Consider the following 19,932-nt stretch of genomic DNA (forward strand, 5'->3'; position numbering starts at 1 on the left):
GAGCAAGGAGAGAAAGTTTAATCCTTGGTTCTGGTGAGATGCGCCTTCCTGTGGTGGCACTGTTGATTCCGGCCGGCGCCACTGCCCGGAATGGTGTGTAGGGTGAGGGAGAGTGAGTGGAAAGGAAAGGGAAAAGAAGAGATTGATTGTTTGCTTAATGAGAACTGAGAGAGAGAGTAATGGAAGGCGAGAAGAGATTAAGGAAGTGGAGATGCAAGGTTGGAAGAGAGATCGAACGATAAGAAAACGTGGGGTTGAATTGAGAGAGAGAGAGAGAGAGAGAGAGAGAAGGACACAGAAAGCTGAGATGGTTCAATATGTTTGCCAGAGAAATATTGGAAGAGGAGAGGAATGAAGCAGAGTGGTAGGAGTGACAGAGGGATGAAGGAATGAAGGAGATGAGAGAAGGAAGGCGAGAAGGGGAGAGGAAGAGGAAATGTAGAAGGAATGTAGGAAGAATGATGAAGTTAGAGGATGGATGTAGTAGAAAGGAACAAGGAGGTAAGAGGAAGAAGGATTGAGGAGTGAAGGAGAGGAAAGGAGAGAGAGTAGAATGGAAGAGAGAAAAGAAAAAGTAGGAATGTAGGAGAAAGTAGAGATAGAGGAAAGTTAATCAGTTTTAGAGCAAGGCAGAAGTGATGGAGAGAAGGATGTGGTGGGAAATTATTGAAGGAGAAAGGGGGAGGATGTAAGAGAGATGATGGAAGAAAGAAGAGTGAAGGGAGGAGGGAGAAAGGAGGGATAGAGAGAGAGATGGCTGGGTGATGGAGAGAAGGAAGGCATGAAGAAGGGCGAAGGAAAGAGGGAGAAAGGATGCAGAGGAAGGAGGGAGGCAGGGAGAAAGATGGAACGGGTAGCAGAAAGGAGAAATATAAGAGATGGAGGAAAAATGGAAGGTGAAAGAAGTGGAGGTTAGGCTAAAGAGTAGGAGGAGGAAGGGAGGGGTGGAGGGAGGAAAGTAGAAGAGAGAGAGAGGACGGATGGAGTGACGGAGTGAGAGAGGAGGAAGAATGAAAATAAAAAATCGTGTAGAAGTAATGTAGAGAAAGAAGGAAGGGGAAATATGATGGAGAGAGAGAAAATGAGTGAGTATGAAACAGGTTGAAGATAGATGAAGAGAGAGAGAGAGAGAGAGAGAGAGAGAGAGAGAGAGAGAGCATCCAAAAAAGAAATACGAGAGATAGAGCCAGACAGAATGGAGAGAGGGGAGAAAGAAAAAGCAGGGCAGGGTAACAGACAGGGAGATAGCTTAAGACGTGAAGGGATAGACGTTTAATAGAGATAGGGCAACTCAATTAGATAGATAGGGAGAGAGAAATGCAGACAGATGGAGATAGATTGTATTTTTGTTCTCTGCAGAGGAATTAGACAGACAGATAGATAGTTGGATATATGTTTTGGGGAAGAGATATGTAGGTATAAAAGCGTGAATAGATAGAGAAATATACAGATAGACAGGCGGACATATAGATAGATAGATTGATAGATAAATGAGACTACTTTCACATAGATAGATATATATGGAAAAGATGGACTGACTGATAGATAGGTCGATAGATAGACTCGATGATGTATAAGACTTTTTTTTTAAATGAAGAGACGCATTATATTAACACTATTAAGGTAATTATATAAGACATCGATAGAGTATTTGTATGTATGTATGGCTGTATTGAGTGAATGTGTGTGTGTGTGTGTGTGTGTGTGTGTGTGTGTGTGTGTGTGTGTAGACCTTGGAGACAGGCTTGCTAGCTTATGTCCAAAGTTAGATGCCTGAAGGAGAGAAGTGCTGACGCGAGAGACACCGTGCACATGCAACCCAGATACGTATACACATGGGCCAGAAACGTACACACACACACACACACACACACACACACACACACACACACACACACACACACACACACACACACACACACACACACACACACACACACACACACACACACACACACACACACACACACACACACACACACACACACACACACACACACACTGCCTGCTGTGGTAATGGAAGGTATTACACTAATTATTTATGTGGTAAAAATATGAAGAAAAAAAGAGAGAGAGAGAAGGAAGGATGTTTTTTGTCGTATCGGTAGGAATGACAAATATGGGAAAAAGTGAGACAAAGTTAACGTAGGATTGTCGACGAACTTTTTTATATGACTGTAGAGAAAAGACATAGAAATATAACGAAAACCTGCATGTGTTCCCAAGGAAGTATACACACGTACAGTATATACAGACACACGTGCACATGTACACTGAAAAATTACATATGAACCTTGGCAGTTAAACGTGCGTACACAAAACACACACACACACACACACACACACACACACACACACACACACACACACACACACACACACACACACACACACACTCTGGGAGGATGACAGAGAGAAAATAAGCTCGTTTCTATGCCATCAGCGTCTTTAGTGGAGAAAATAGAGTAGGCCTTTCTATCTCTAATTCGAGAGAGAGAGAGAGAGAGAGAGAGAGAGAGAGAGAGAGTAAATCCCGAGTTAGGTGGATGGATGGTAAGCTGTGTTATGTAGTAGACGTAGGCATCATTCGAGAGAGAGAGAGAGAGAGAGAGAGAGAGAGAGAGAGAATAAATCCCGAGTTAGGTGGATGGATGGTAAGCTGTGTTGTGTAGTGGAGTAGGCATCATTACAGATAGAGTAATTTATCGCTCTATATATCTAGTTAAGTGGATGCTTGTATGTAAATTTTAATTAGATGGAGATATGATACTACACACGGGTACGCTTGTAGATGCACACACGGGCGGATACACACACACACACACACACACACACACACACACACACACACACACACACACACACACACACACACACACACACACACACAGCCCGATGGCATTAAGATTAACTCACTCTCCCTTGAGCTGTTTGTGTCTTGTCTGTGTGTGTGATTGTTGTGTAAGTACGTAGTGTTGAGTTTACGTTTGTGTGTGTGTGTGTGTGTGTGTGTGTGTTTTCCATCTTTATACAGTAGTTTGTTTTTGCACTTAATGTTTTTCTTTTTAGCCCGGTACAGTATAGTGGGAAGAAGGATTAGGCTAGGTGGTGATGAAGATGAGGAATCGGTATTATTATTATTATTATTATTATTATTTTGGCTATGTATAGAACTTCTTTTTTCTGTATACCCATTTCTATCAGTCTTTCTATATGTCTACCTATATCATCCTGTTTCCACCCACCTTCACTTGTATACCATCAAAAGTATACGCATGCTTGGGTTCAGCAGTGTCGCCCTTGTATGTGTAGAACTGGTCCTTTCCCCTCCACCAGTTGACGGTGTAGAGGCGATGGTTGGATCCCCCGAGTTTGAAGCGACAGGTGAGAGCCACGTCTTGCCCTACCCTGGGAGAATCAGGTACTCCCAGGGATGTGATTTCCACCGTCTTGTTCCGGAAGTCGCCCAAACCCATGCCTGCCCTCACCGCCTCTGTGGATAGATAGATAGATAGATAAATGGATGGATAGATAGATAGAGGGGTGGATAGATAGATGTACTAGTTGATAGATAAATAACTCCATTACCCCCGGTGAGGTGACTCCATCTTCGTTGCGGAAGACACCTAAATCCATGCCTGCCCTTGCTGTCTCTGTGGATAGGTAGATAGATAGACGGATAGATAGATGGATGGATGGATGGATGGATAGATAGATAGATAGGTAGGTAGGTAGGTAGATAGGAAGATAGTTATTGAGGTGATTGCGGGGTGGAAAGGTTTCGAGTTTGAAATGGATGGATTGATAGGTTGATGGATGGTTTGTTATGTATATTGATTGATTTGTTAGGTGACTGATGGTGAGGGGCAAGGATGGTGAAGGTGAAAGGATATCATGGTCGTGAAGAAAGTGAGTTACATAGATACAGTACATAGACCTAACAGACCTTAAAGTCCCAACGAGGTGGTCCAGTCGTAGCACTAGAAAAATAATACACGAAAAGCAGGGCACCACAAAAGGCGTCCTCTGTTGCCGAGAGAGAGAGAGAGAGAGAGAGAGAGAGAGAGAGAGCGTCCTCTGTCACCGAGAGAGCGAGGGAGGGAGGGAGACTTGGTAATGTATGGTGGAGTTTTGGATATAAAGTTAAGGAGTTACGTAAAGGTTACATAAGTTACATTGCGAAAAATTGAATTATATGAATCATGCATAATTTGTGGCATTTCATAAGAGTTACATTGTTCGTCAGGTTTACCAGAGTTAGGAATGGACTAAGGACTGTTCGGTATAAGAGCATAAGTTAGAAGAGCAAATGCTTTAAGGGAGGCAGAGAGGGAAGCCATGGCAAGACTTTCCCGTGCATCATTCTTCCTTCAGACACTCCTCCATTCGTACATCGCCGGCATGGGCAAGGGTTAATTTTGGCTGTCACTCTCCATCTGAGGAAAATGCCTGGTTGTGGAGTGGACTTATTATTGCTTTATGCAGGTACAGATAGGGGGAGATGGTGGTCGAGTGGTATAGAAGTGGACTGGTGACCGAAAGCTTGATCGATCCCCGGCTGGAAGAACATAAATTAGAGGACGAAATAGAATTGAGATAGCCAGAATGACATAAAGAGACATCATAGCTAAGACATTGGTTCATATTCTAGTTGGTTAAGGAATGTCCCTAACACATCTTCCTTAGCGATTTATTGTTGGATGTGGCTGGTTAATATCCTTGTGTACGCTGTTGATGCAGAGTATGGCCATATTGGAAGGATTTATAGATCACAGGAATGGACAGTAAGGTGTAATGAACAAAATAAATGACTTTGAAAAAGTTGTAGTCGACGAAAATACCAGTCAACCCTTTCATGGTCAGTACAGCTCAAGCACTTTATTCCTTCTTATACCAGACGATTTTAATTTGCTGAAAGTAAGAACAGAGCAGAGGAGAGAGAGAGAGAGAGAGAGAGAGAGAGAGAGAGAGAGAGAGAGAGAGAGAGAGAGAGAATCGTATGCTTATGCCTTTAATCGAAAAGAGAAATATAAACCCCAAATTATTGAAGGCCATTTTTGGAACATCTGTGGTTATATTAGATTATTTGCATCCGATTTAGACCATCTTTCGTGGAAGGGTTAAGGGTAAGACAAGGGTAGATTTGATCTCGAGAACCGGAGATCGAGAAGGTGTGAGGCAAGAGAGAAGCCTTTCGATTTAGAGAGCAGCCAATCAAAGATCAAGGGCAAAAGGAAGGGTCAAAAGTACAGCAATTAGACCGTAAGTGTGGCCTGTCTGTGTTCCTTCTTGTTATATTCTGTCTTCTTCACACATCCTGTCCTGTGACGCATTTACACCCGCGCTCGTGAAGTGAGAGCGGGGTAGAGTTTTGATCGACGTTTTGTGTGTGTGTGTGTGTGTGTGTGTGTGTGTGTGTGTGTGTGTGTGTGTGGAGAGTAGATGTGTCGTATAATTCTTACATACATGAAAGAATTTAGGGAACGTGATAAAATTATACAAACGTTTCACCATAAGGGAGATATGTGAAAGTCTCAGTGCTGTGTGTGTGTGTGTGTGTGTGTGTGTGTGTGTGTGTGTGTGTGTGTGTGTGTGTGTGAGGGAGGATGGAGTGTTGTGGGAAGATGAATTGTTTAGTGTTTTTTTTCCTTTTAATTAACTAATGGTTAACTCTAACGATCTTTCTCTGCCTGTCTCTTGTCGTGTCAGTGACCTCCCCCCTCCCTCCCTCTCTCTCTCTCTCTCTCTCTCTCTCTCTCTCTCTCTCTCTCTCTCGTGTTTGTAAAGTTACCATGACACTACTGTTATATGTGTCTTTTTATCATGATTTTTTTTTAATAAGTATATCTTTTCATATTTTTTTCTCCTTTTCATTTATATTTATCATCATCATCATCATCGTTGTCGTCGTCATGATCACCCTCACCACGATGATGATAATGACGATGATGGCGACGACGATGATGATGATGATGATGGTGATGATGATGATGATGATGATTTTTCACAGTAATAAATGATATGGGTTTTCTTTGATATCTTCTTATTTTGAATACTGAAAATTCTGCCACAGATATATTTAGCTTTTCCAGGTGTCGTAAATGTTGATATTGACACGCTTGAAATAGGTCAGGCAGAAAGTGCAAAATTTACGAACATTTGTGAGAGAGAGAGAGAGAGAGAGAGAGAGGACAACATCAGTATTGAAGTATCAGGTGAAATCTTCAGTAGAGAGACAAAATTAGAGAGGGGGGCAGACTCAATAAAAATCAGAGAGAGAGAGAGAGAGAGAGACTTCAGGGTATCGACAGTCCCTTTGGTCTTACGTAACAGAAGCTACTTATAAAAAATGGTCAGTCTTGTGAAGAGTGATTTAATCGAAGAAAATGTGGACAGAATAAAGAGTTAAGGTGGGAGGCGCGGGGTGTGTTGGTAAGGCGGCGCGCGTGTGTGTGTGTCTGTGTGTGTGTGTGTGTGTGTGTGTGTGTGTGTGTGTGTGTGTGAGAGAGAGAGAGAGAGAGAGAGTTGCTAAATAGACTGAAGAATGGATAGGGTGAATAGATGACTGAATAGATACCGGCATTGAAAGAGAGAATAAGTATCTGTGAAGAAGAAAAATGGAAAGAGAAAATGGAAATAAGAATAGGTAAGGAAGATAGAAGGGAGAAAGAAAAAGGGTTGAAGGAGGGAGGAAGAGAGGAGGGAGGGAAGGGGTAGATGGAGGGATGGAGAGAGGAGAAAGGAAGGAAGGGAGGGAAGGCAATGGGTGAGAATTGGGAGAGGGGTGGAGTAGGGTAGAAGGAAAGAGGAAGTGAGTGGAAGGAAGGAAAAAGGGAGAGGGGGAGGGAAGGAAGAAGGGAGAGAGGGAGGGAAGGAAAAAGGGAGAGAGGGAAGGAAAGAAAAAGGGAGAGAGGGAGGGAAGGAAAAGGGGAGAGAGGGAGGGCAGGAAAAGGGGAGAGAGGGAGGGAAGGAGAAGGGGAGAGAGTGGAGGGAGGGGGAGAGAAGCTCGGCGTTCCTTGCTTAAGAACTTTTAATTTTCTCCAGTCAGAGTGAATTTTCGTCTTGGCCTGGCCTAAGGAGAGAAGGAGGAGGCAGGAGGGAGAGCTGGAGGAAAGAGGGAGAGGGAGAGAGGAAAGTGGGAGGAGGAAAGAAGCAAATAACGAGGGAGGAATGAAAAGGGAGAGAGGGAAGGAAGGAAGAAAGAGATTGACAGGGGGGAAGGAAGGAATAGATAGAGAGGGAAGGAAGGAAGGAGGTGATGGAGAAGGAAGGGAGGAAGGAAGGTATGGAGAGAGAGAGAGAGAGAGAGAGAGAGAGAGAGAGAGAGAGAGAGAGAGAGAGAGAGAGAGAGAGAGAAAGTAGAATCAAGGAGGGACCCAAAATAGAGGGAGGAAGGAGGAGGCAGGGAGAGAAAGAGGTGGAAAGAGGGAGAAAGTTAAAGGGAGGAGGAAAGGAATTAGTGAGAGAAAAATGAGAGGAAATGGAGAGAAGAAAAAGTGTGAGTTGCAGAAAGAGACGATGATAATGTGCGTCGTGTGTGTGTGTGTGTGTGAGAGAGAGAGAAAGAGAGAGAGAGAGAGGGGGGGGGGAGAGGGAGAGAGAGGCAGGCAGGCGGGTAAGTCTAATTACTCCTGTTTGTTTTACAGCGTTTCTACACACACACACACACACACACACACACACATTTATACGTTTAAGCTCAGATATACACACGAGAATACACCCTTACTCATGCATGTATAAGCACTCATACATACAAATAAACCTATACCTACAAACACTTATACATACACTCATTTACTTACACATGATTATACATATCCTTTGATTATACAAGTGGACCCATACACATTTATTCATATACATACTCAATTTAACCCTCTAAATACACCGGCATATACCGTATATGCAGGAATGGAAGTAGAGTTTGAAAATACACACACACACACACACACACACACACACACACACACACACACACACACTCTCTCTCTCTCTCTCTCTCTCTCTCTCTCTCTCTCTCTCTCTCGTCTTATGTGCACATTACATAAACCCCACACACATTTACGTACACGTATGCTAATGTAAGGAAGAAACATTGGACAGGAGGCTCATATTGTCATTAACACACACACACACACACACACACACACACACACACACACACACACACACACACACACACACACACACACACACACACACACACACACATTCGTTCAGGTGATAAATGGGAGGTTTTTAGAGGAATGTCTTGAAGCGCCATCCTTTATTCTTCATCCAAACGGCCTGCCAGTTCCGTCTTTATTGCCTTCTTCATATCGTTTATTAATTTCTTGACTTTATTGACACCTTTATTGACTTTGACTTCATTTATTGACTTTTTGACTTCCTTTATTGACTTCTTGACCTCCATTGTGGACTTCTTGACCTCCTTTGTTGACTTCTTGGTTTCCTTTATTGACTTCTTGACCTCCATTGTTGACTTCTTGGCTTTATTTATTAACTTCTTGACCTCCTTTATTGACTTCTTGCCTATCTTTATTGACTTTGACTTCATTTATTGACTTCTTGACCTCCTTTATTGACTTCTTGACTTCCTTGATTGACTTCTTGATTCTTTAGTAACTTCTTGAGTCCTTTAATAACTCTTTTGACTTCTTTACCACCTACATTGATTGCCTTACTTCCTTGACTTCTTGGTAATCTTTATTGACTTCTTGAACTCCTTTTTGACTTCCTACTTTATTGAATTCCTGTTTGTTCCTTTAGTAGCTTCGTGATTTCCGTTTTTTGAGAACCATTTTTGACTTTTTGACTACCATCTTTATTGATTATGAAAACCTTATTGACTTATTGAATTCTTTATGGACTTGTTGTTTTTTTGCATATTTTGACCTCCTTTATTGATTTCTCGGGTTCCTTCTTCATTTTCATTATTCTGTATTGTTCTTGATTAGTGTAACAAAATTTCCATAGATTTTGCCTCAGCTCTGAAACAGTGTAAGGGAACTGCTGACTTTGGCTGAACTTGGTGAAACGTGTATAAGTAGATAAAAAAAGTAGATAGATAGGCAGATAGGTAGGTAGATAGATAGATAGATTGATAGATACAGGTAGGTTGGTAGGCAGACAGAGAGACATAAACCGATAGACAGAGAGACAGACAGATAAATAGATAGGCAGGATAAATGGGTGGATGGATGAATGGAGAAATAATTAGATAGGTAGACAGACTGATCTAAAGACCCTGGGCCATAGACTAGACAATCCATTACCTGAGGACCAAGAGTTAGGCTAGAGATTGATTAGTACTCCAGTCTTTCTCCCCTTGAGTGCTAGCTTGCCAGTGCTGTGTACGAGTAACAAGGGAAGATGTACAGTCAGAGAGAGAGAGAGAGAGAGAGAGAGAGACCAGTGATACGATGGATGTGAACATGAGCGAGTTTTGTAGGACACACAAGAACCCATTAACTTAGTGCCTCAGAACACACACACACACACACACACACACACACACACACACACACACACACACACACACACACACACACACACACACACACACACACACACACACATCAAATATACCACAATGCATCTTCCATGTTTGGGAATGATACGTGCGGTGAAGTTAGCGATTCTTTTATTATTTATTTACTTTACTGTACAATGCATAGTAATTACCCGAGCCTGGTTGTGGTAATTTAGGTTTGCTTTTGTCAACCATTATACACGACAGCTGAGAGAGGGAATGTGGATGTATGAGCCTGCATTACTCTGCTCTGTGGTGTATTTAGTGCAACATTTCTGCAACAACGGAGCATTTGTTTGTCCCAGAGTTTAGCTGCGGCATGGTTCTAAAATTGGTAACAGCGTCGTCCAAGTTTGTCTTTTACGGATCCTCGTCATTGAGTTTGTTGTCATTCTAAAGCTTTTTCTTGGCGACTTTGTCTCTCATGGAAATACTGTGTCAGGACTAATGTTTAGGTGACCGCCAGTTTGCTTTCTCTGTCGGCTGGCGTTTATCTTATTGTGAGGCATCCTTGTGCTCTGTTATGGAAATTTGGTTTTATTTCTCTCTCTCTCTCTCTCTCTCTCTCTCTCTCTCTCTCTCTCTCTCTCTCTCTCTCTCTCTCTCTCCTACGAGAGGTGTTGGAGATGGGGAGGGATGCCTTTTCGCGGTGGCACTGATATAATGGGTTGCCTCGGCCGCCTGGTTATGTAAACGTCCCTCAGCTCCTTCCCTATCTCCCGAAAGGAGGCTTTTTGACTGCAGGAGAAGGGTATCTCAAGCTTGCAGTTCAGTGAGTTCATATTCTGTCGAGTGTGAAGTTGCAACTACTACTACAGTTAGTACTTTTTCTTCTACTACTACTACTACTACTACTACCATAGTCGCGGCGTTCGACTCTGAGGTTGTTATTATCGTGCCCTGGCAACCTTCCCCTCAACAGTGCGTCTGATTTCGTGTATAATATGAGACGCATGTGATTCGTGTATAATATATTCGTGTATAATAATATCGTGTATAATAATATTCGTGTATAATATATTCGTGCATTATTGAATCGTGTATAATATGATGCAAAATCGGACGCACTTTTGAATGGTAGTTTGCCAGGGTACGATAATGACAACCTCAGAGTCGTGCGCCGCGACTATACTACTATACTACTACTACTGCCTTATACCTAGGCTGTATAAAATCATCTGGCTGTCACTGTATCATAATGAAAAAATCACCGTACTGAAGGGGCTACTAGACTTACTACATATATTTACCCCTTCACAGCGAGACGTCACAGATCAATAAAATACTCAGAAGATGCGTGAATAAAATCAATAAGACAATCGATTCATAGGTGTTAAATGGATACACGTGTCCTTTAAATTACGTAAGTGGTAGGTATTAACAAGCTTTTCTTACCTGTTTTCCGTATATCCCAGGTGAGAGTATTTGATTGATATTGTATTTCTTACCCAGCATGCTGACAACCTTCCTAGAATTTCTGCTGTGTAATATTGTCTTTGTTCCTAGGGATTGTCTGGTTTTTGCATCTGCTGTCACGTAACTTGTTTTTCTCTTTAATCTTAACTTCCTTCGTCTTCCTCTGCTTTCTCCTTCTCTTACCCTCTTTCGTCTTCGTCTTTCTCCTTACCCTCTTTCGTCTTCGTCTTTCTCTTACCCCCTTTCGTCTTTGTCTTTCTCTTTCTCTTACCCTCTTTCGTCTTCGTCTTTCTCTTTCTCTTATCATCTTTCGTCTTCGTCTTTCTCCTCTTATCCGCTTTCTTTCTCCTCTTACCCTCTTTCGCCCTCGTCCTTCTCTTTCTCTTACCCCTTTTCGCCTTTGTCTTTCTCTTTCTCTTACCCTTTTTCGTCTTCGTCTTTCTCCTTCTCGTACCCTCTTTCGTCTTCGTCTTTCTCTTTCTCTTACCCTCTTTCGTCTTCGTCATTCTCCTTCACTTACCCTTTTTCGTCTTCGTCTTTCTCCTCCTCTTACCCTCTTTCGTCTTCGTCTTTCTCCTCCTTTTACTCTATTTCGTCTTCGTCTTTCTCCCTCTATTATCCTCTTTCGTCTTCGTCTTTCTCTTTCTCTTACCTTCTTTCGTCTTCGTCTTTCTCCTTCACTTACCCTCTTTCGTCTTCGTCTTTCTCCTCCTTTTACTCTAATTCGTCTTCGTCTTTCTCCCTCTATTATTCTCTGTCGTCTTCGTCTTTCTCCTTTTCTTACCCCCTGTCGTCTTCGTCCTTCTCTTTCTCTTACCCTCTGTCGTCTTCGTCTTTCTCTTTCTCTTACCCTCTTTCATCTTCGTCTTTCTCCTCTTACCCTCTTTCGCCTTCGTCTTTCTACTTCTCTTACCCTCTTTCGTCTTCGTCTTTCTCCTCCTTTTACTCTATTTCGTCTTCGTCTGTCTCCCTCTATTATCCTCTTTCGTCTTCGTCTTTCTCCTCCTCTTACCTTCTTTCGTCTTCGTCTTTCTCCTTCACTTACCCTCTTTCGTCTTCGTCTTTCTCCTCCTTTTACTCTATTTCGTCTTCGTCTTTCTCCCTCTATTATTCTCTGTCGTCTTCGTCTTTCTCCTTTTCTTACCCTCTGTCGTCTTCGTCTTTCTCCTCCTCTTACCCTCTTTCGTCTTCGTCTTCTTCTCTTACCCTCTTTCATCTTCGTCTTTCTCCTCTTACCCTCTTTCGCCTTCGTCTTTCTACTTCTCTTGCTGTCTTTCGTTTCGTCTTTCTCTTACCCTCTTTCGCCCTCGTCTTTCTCCTTCTCTTACCCTCTGTCTTTTTCTTTCTTCTTTCCTCGTCCTCATCATCCCCCTAATCTTCCTTGCCATGTAATAGTGTATCTTTTCTCAGGGATTGTCCAGTTTTTGCTGCTTCTACTCTCGTAATGTGTTTTTCTCCTTGTTCACAACTTCCTTCGTCCTCCTCTTCTTACGTTTTCCATCTCTTACTCTCTCTTTTTCTTCACCCTTTCCCCCTTATATTCCGCTTCTTCCTCGTCATATTCCTCTTTCTGGGCCTCGTCTCTCTCTCTCTCTCTCTCTCTCTCTCTCTCAACTACCTTCGTTATCCCGTCTTTTATCACAAATGTCATTAAGTTTTCTTTCATGATTTTCCCCTTCTCCGTTTCCTCGTCTCTCTCTCTCTCTCTGTCTGTCTCTCTCTCTCTCTCTCTCTCTCTCTCTCATACACACACACACACACACACACACACACATTTCCTTCATTGTGCAATATTTTCTCCTTCCCTCGTTTAATTTTTTTGGCTCCAACAACATCATTCTTTTTCTCCCTCATTCCTTCATGTCACCCTTCCTTAATCTTTTCTTACTTCTTCCATTCATTTCTGTTTAATGTTTTTTCTTCTTCCATACTGCTGAAATAATGACCTTTTTTTTCCTCATCTATCTGTCTTTCTTTTTTTCTTTCTTTGTCTTGTTCTTTCTTTCTTTTCTTTTCTTTTTGTATATCTTAGTATCTTTATTGGTCACTCTAATTATCATCATCTCAATCTCTCTTTCTTGACCTCAATTATTTTTCTCCATAGCTTCATTCCCTTGTTGTGCTATCCTAAAGAAATACTGTGTACCGAAAGACTGAGGGAATAGTAACCGATGTATTTTCCATCCACTCACTTGATGTAGTGCTGTGTTCATGTGAATCTACTTTGAGTGACAAGCCTGACCAGGAAACCATTTACTACGTTCGGTGGTAATCATACAGCCAGCAAGTGGGCGCCTGGTGTTCTAGAAGGTTAAGGTGCTCAAAGCTGAGGAAGTGTTTAAGGATTTATATCTGGGGAGCGGGTTCAATTTTGCTGCTCACATTATGCCGCCCAGGGAAGAGCCACCGGTCACTGGTCTTGAATCCCCGTATTGGGTAGTCTAGTATCGGGCCACTATACTTTTTTTTTTTTTTTTTTTTTTTTCGCCTGGATTTTTTTGTATTTTGCAGCTTATTTCACGTAGTTCTATGGTGGAAAGAGAAAATGCTACAGTCAAACTGATGATGATGATGATAATGATGCAGATGATTACTTTCTTCCCAGTGTATTCTTTTCTTCTAGAATTTCAGTGGTCTTTCATCTCCTTCCTTTCAAGTCATCCATTTTCCTTTCTCCATTATCTCCTTCTCCAGAGACTGTTGATGATGATGTTGGTGACGATGATGGTGGTGACTATACTCTCCTCCCAGTGTATTCTTCTCTTGTCCAGTGTCACTTAATTCCTCACCTTCCTTCCAAGTCATCCATTCCATCTTCCTCTCTCCATTATCTTCTCCAGATTCTTTTCTCCTCCCACCTCTTTCCTCCACCCTATCTTTTCCTTAATTTCTTCCTCTCCCCTATCCTTTTCGTCTTGTCTGCTCTTAATCCTTATTTATTGGGCTCCTCCTCCTTCCTTTCCTCCTTCAGACTTCCTCCCTCCCTCCTTGCCTGTCTCACTTATTCCTTCCTTCTTTCCTTCCTTTATTCAACTCCCTCCACCTTTTTTAGTTTTCTCCTTCCTTTCTTTTGTCACCTTTTCTTCCTTCTTTCTTCCCCTTCTTCTCTCACCCAATTTACTCTCATCTCTCTCCCTTATTTTCACTCTTCCTTTTTCTTTCACATTCTCTTTTCCTTCCTTTTCTCCCTTTTTTTTTTTCTTGTTCTCTCCACACTCATCTCTCGCTTGTATTTCCTTCTTTCCATTTTTCTCTCACATCTTCGTTTCCTTCCTTTTCTCTATTCTCTCACTCTCTCCACTCTCATTTCTCTCTTCACTCTTGTCCTTTATATTTTTGCTTTCTTATATTAATATTCTTTTCCTTCTTTCCCATCTTTATTCGCTCACCCTCTCCACTTTCATCTCTCCACCTCTGTCTTTTGTCTTCCTTCTTGCACTTTTCTCACATTTTCTTTCTTCACTCTATTGTCTCACTTTCTTTTTACCTCACCCTCCTCTCCTCTTTTCTTACTTTTCCCTGTTATTTTCTCTTTGCTTTCATCCTTTTCTCCCCATATTCTCTCACCCTCTCACCACACACACACACACACACACACACACACACACACACACACACACACACACACACACACACACTCTCTCTCTCTCTCTCTCTCTCTCTCTCATGTGTCCTTTTTTTATTTATGTGTCATTTTTACCTGTTTTACAACCTGTCACTCTCTTCACTGTCTCGTTTATCTCTCTCACTTTTTTCTCACATTTTCTCGCAGTTTGTAACCTTTTTCATTTTTACATTTTTCTTTATTCAACTTCTTTCAACTCTTTATGTTCCATTCTTTTCTTTTCGTCTTGTTTCTTATACTTTCCCCTCCCCTCCTCTTTCTAATTCCTCCTCCTCCTCCTATCTCATTGCCTTCCCTCCCAACTTTTTTTTTTTTCCTTCCCTTTGTCAGATTTCTTTCCTTTTTACATCTTCCTTCCTTCCTTCCTTCCTTCACTACACCTTCTAGTATTTCAGCCGTCCTTCATTCGTTCTTAACGTCTTTCATCTTTTCCCCCCCCTCTCCTTCTCTCCCTCCTCCATTCCTTCATCTCTCCCTCCCTCCCTCCTCTCCTTTCTTTTGTTTTTTCTTATCTCTTTCGTTCCTTGCTTCCCTCCTTCCCTCCTCTACTCCTTATTTTTTCTTTCCCTCCTTTCCTTCCTTCTTCCCTCCTCTCTCTTTTCATTCTTCTTTTTTTCCCTCCATCTTTCCCTCTCTCCTTCCCACCTGGTCTTATCGCCATATCCATATTCTTCCTTTTTGAGACCTCTACTTTCCTTCCCCCTTCTTCCATCCTTCCTTTCCTCTACATTCTTCCCATCCTTTATTCTTTATTTTTTCTGCCTCCATCCTTCTTTCCCTCACCCCTCTCATCTTGCTTCCGTCTTTCTGAACAGAGAGAGAGAGAGAGAGAGATTTCACCAATGTCCCTCCAGTGCACATGGCGATCGTTTCTCTAGTTCAGTCTACGAGTCGGTATCAAACTTAACTTCCAAATGTTATATGAGTCTTAACCTCTAGATCATAACTCTCCATCCATCCATCTGTCTGTCTATCTGTATAGTATATCCAGACGCCATAATCCCGGAAGGGATGGCCACAAACGAATCGTCTCCATGTCACCCCTTCCTCCGTCGTTACGGTACCCGTTCACGAACTCCGCCTCTTCACACCTAGCCTAGGCCTTGGCACCCTGTCCCTCTCCACCCCGTTGCTGTGTCCCTTCTTAGGTCTCCCTCTGTCCCACCACATCACCCATATATACTCTCCTGGGCAGTCTCTCATTTTCCACTCGCTCCGATTGGCCAAACCATCTCAAGGCACTGTACACCTCTCCATCCCGACCCTCCATCTCGTCCCGTCTCCCTCCGCAACACCACCTCATCCACATGCACTGGCCTAGACGTCCTCTCATTCTCCACCTTTTCGCTTGGCCAAACCATCTCAAAGCCCTTCTAATGCTCTCTGTCGCATCGTACAACAGTTATCTGAATCATTTTTTACTTAACTGCATGATCCGAGTGAAGATATAAGCATCGGTGTTGTTCATGGCGTGAAGAAAGCGATACTTGGCAACTCTGGCGTCCCCCCCTCCTCACCTGCCGTGCGCGGAGGTGACGTGGATTTGCTCAGAACCACCTACATACTCTTCTCTTTTTAATGGTGTACGGCATATATATCACCGCACGTCATTGAAGTAGGAAATATTGTCACAAACAGTAAATTCTGAGTACAGAAGTAAGTTTTAAGAACTGTTAGAGTGACTATGGAAATGAGATCAAACGGGGCAACAAGAGGTTTGAGAAGGGCGGCCGCTAGTCACGTGACCACGGCGTTGTCAAATGTACACAAACTATTCCCAGTGAATTATGCATGTAATAACTTAAATACCACTTGATATCTTGAATTCTATACTGTTAACCACCGTAGAGTATCCCAGTTATCAGAGTGAGTAATTAATCGATCAAATAATAGTTAGAGATGGTTGGATTACGCGACTTACGACAAGATGTGATAACGCCGCCTGGCCAACCTCCCGCATCCTCTCACTTATGCCTCGCTAGTGACTGTGACAAGGTGTTGTGGAGAATCCCCGTCATTTCATTGTTGTTTCAGCCGTCATTACTAACAACCCAACTATCCGCGGGTGTGATTGGCGTCTCTCACGATCGTGGAGCGCGTGGAGAGTGACGAATTGGCAGGAAGAAAGGTGAGCAGAGAATTATTTGAGGTTATTTAAGACCACGTGGTCCTTTGTCCCGGTAATGACTCGCGTGTCCCAGTGACCCCAGGTGATTTCTCTCTCTCTCTCTCTCTCTCTCTCTCTCTCTCTCTCTCTCTCTCTCTCTCTCTCTCCGTAGTTGAATAAAATCGCCCGGTAGCAGCAAGAGTAAACTAAATAGGACGCCTTCTGGATTTACGGTATTATAACTATTTTAAAGGACCACGTGGTTGGATATCGTGGTAGTTGTTACTGATGTTCTGGCCCCATTCTTATATGATTGTGAACCCGGTGGACTGCAGGCTGATGTTGCCCCTCTCCTGCAGCCCACCATCGGCCTTTCGGGAGATAGGGAGGGAGTTGAGGGACGTTTATCAAGCAGGGCAGTAGAGGACCAGGTTATATCGGTACCACCACGTGAAGGCGTCCCGCTCCAGCAACACCACTTGGTTTAAAGAGCCAGCGTAAAGGCCCACGTGGTTTAAAGGGCTGTTATGAAGGTCCATGTTTTTTAAAGATTTTTTTTTTAACAGGGTACGCATTATATTGACCTTGACCTATTTGTATATATTCTTACCTTTATTTGCATTTTTTTTTTTTTTTTTTTTTTTATACCTTTTTTTTTTCGTTGTCTGTACCCCCTCTTACTCATTGTACCCCCTCTCACTCATTGTACCCCCTCTCACTCATTGTACCCCCTCTCACTCATTGTACCCCCTCTCACTCATTGTACCCCCTCTCACTCATTGTACCCCCTCTTACTCATTGTACCCCCTCTCACTCATTGTACCCCCTCTTACTCATTGTACCCCCTCTCACTCATTGTACCCCCTCTTACTCATTCTTAGTTATGCTCTCTCTTCATTACTCATTCTTCCTCTTACTGATGCTCCCACTCACCCGCTCATACTCCATGTTATTCATACTCACTCTCCCTTAATATTCCTTCATACCCTCACATACTCATAATCCTTGTTTCTCACACTAATTCCCACCTCTCTCTCTCTCTCTCTCTCTCTTTTTCTTGGTGTCGTGAGAGTTTGTGAGTTTTGAATAGCAAGTTCCCGTCGCGTTTATCTTTCATGGCAGTGGATTTGAGAGAGAGACAGACAGTTGTGGTTTTGTGTGTGTGTGTGTGTGTGTGTGTGTGTGTGTGTGTGTGTGTGTGTGTGTGTGTGTGCGTGCTTAATTTTTCCATGTGGTTTTTCTTTGCCTCTTTTTTTTTTTTTTTCTCCTCCTCCTCCTCTTCTTCACCCACTCCCTCCTCCATCTCCTCCTCCTCCTCATCCTCATCCTCATCATCATCATCATCATCATCATCATTTATATTTTTCTCGCTTCATTATAGTTTTTCTCTATCCATCCACATCTTCACTCTTTTTTATTCCTCCTCCTCTCCTTTCTTTCTGTTTTGTCACTCCTACTTTTCTACATTCTCTCCTCCTCCTCCTCCTCCTCGTCCTCCTCCTCCTCCTCCTCCCTCTTACATCTTCCTCGTCTAAGCCCCCTGCAGGCTCTAAGTCATCTGAGAAACTTAATACTGCCCCTTGGTTACCCTGGAGAGAGAGAGAGAGAGAGAGAGAGAGAGAGAGAGAGAGAGTTTCGTCAGATAGAGAAAAAAAGATGGATCGTTCTGCCCCCCCATTCCTTCATTCTCCACACATTAAAGAAATATTTTACATGACAAATTTGGAGCCAGATTGCTGTTTACTTTATGCCTGCGTTTCTGGTAATATACGAAACAGCCCTTTCCTTAAGGCCTCCCGTTTCTCACCGTCGCATGTCACCGCTACGGCCCTTATACCCACCGTCCGTATTGAGTACATGTAAGGGCTGTCTCATTTAAAACTGATGTTGTGCTATAAGCGTGTGTTATTTCATGGCGTTAGTGGATCATCTGGCGTAGCTGTAGACAGTGTTTTAAAGAAAATTCCACACACTTTTCCGTGCCCCACACCAGGATCTCATTATTTGCAGATTATTAATGAGTAAATATTTGCCAGGAGCCTACAGTTCAATTTTCTTGGCGTCAGTTTGTGTGTAGAAAGAATCCTATGTTCACAGTGTGGGAATATACGGTGGAAGTGCGCCTTATTATCATCGAGAAAGAGAGAGAGAAAGAGAGAATTGAAAGACAGTCAAATGGAGGCTAAGGATTATTGAATTAGTAGAAAAAAGATGGGAAAAAAAATTAGAATGAACCAGTAGGAGAGAAAGGATTCAAAGAGGGGGGAAAGGGATGAAGAAATAGAGAGAGGAAAATGGCTGGCGCGAGAAAGAAAGGAAATGTAATGTGATGGAGGCTTGGGATTAAGGAAGCAGTAGTAAGGAGGATAAAAGAATGAGATGGAAGGAAAAAAAGATAAGAGATAGAGGTGGAAGAAACCAACGGAAGGAGATGAAGGACACGAAGAGAGAGAGAGAGAGGGAGGGAGATGGTACAAGAATGGAATGGAAGAGGAAATGGTCGCGAGATGGGGTAGGGAAGAGGTTGAAATAGATGACAGGTTAGTGTGTGTGTGTGTGTGTGTGTGTGTGTGTCCTAAGTGTTAAAGTAGACACTGTGTTCGGATAGATAAATGGATGAATGGACGGGTGGGTGGGTAGATGGATGAAGTTTGTGGACGTGGACATACATTTATACACTTGTGAACATGGTGGATGGCAGTGAATATTTGATGGATGAATGGGTTGACAAGGTGTTTAAGGACACCGTGAATATACTATATATATATATATATATATATATATATATATATATATATATATATATATATATATATATATAAACAGTGATGGACACGGAGGAGACGAAATTATGTTCCCAACTGTACATTGCACAAATAAAAGTATGTAGACGATGCAACCCATTCTCTCTCTCTCTCTCTCTCTCTCTCTCTCTCTCTCTCTCTCTCTCTCTCTCTCACTCACTGCAGACTATTATATTCAGGTGAAAGTGAATGTTGAATCCTGAGAGTGTTCATCCCACGCTTAGGAGCCGTCAATGGGCAAGTCGCGAGATCCAGCCCCGGCTTGTGTAATGAATGGATGGGATGAAGTGAATTAGAGAAGCCATAGCACTCACTGTCCGGTGTGTGTGTGTGTGTGTGTGTGTGTGTGTGTGTGTGTGTGTGTGTGTGTGTGTGTGTGTGTGTGTGTGTGTGTGTGTGTGTCAGTTCAATGAGGTTTAGTTATGTGTTAAAAAGAGATACCTGG

The 19,932-nt window shown here is 42.7% G+C and overlaps 1 protein-coding gene across 1 annotated transcript in view; it reads right to left on the reverse strand.

Moving 5' to 3' along the window:
* LOC145405591 (uncharacterized) overlaps positions 1–19,932 on the reverse strand; it is a 59,803-nt gene that overhangs the window by 15,917 nt on the left and 23,954 nt on the right. Inside the window, exon 2 of the mRNA XM_080276915.1 lies at positions 3,246–3,493. Within this exon, the coding sequence (XP_080133041.1) occupies positions 3,246–3,493 (248 nt within the window). The remainder of the gene's footprint in view (positions 1–3,245; positions 3,494–19,932) is intronic.

The sequence above is a fragment of the Coenobita brevimanus genome, chromosome 67 (assembly GCF_032717465.1).
Source record: "Coenobita brevimanus isolate Jiangsu-jjx chromosome 67, ASM3271746v2, whole genome shotgun sequence".
In the NCBI taxonomy this organism is placed as follows: domain Eukaryota; kingdom Metazoa; phylum Arthropoda; class Malacostraca; order Decapoda; family Coenobitidae; genus Coenobita; species Coenobita brevimanus.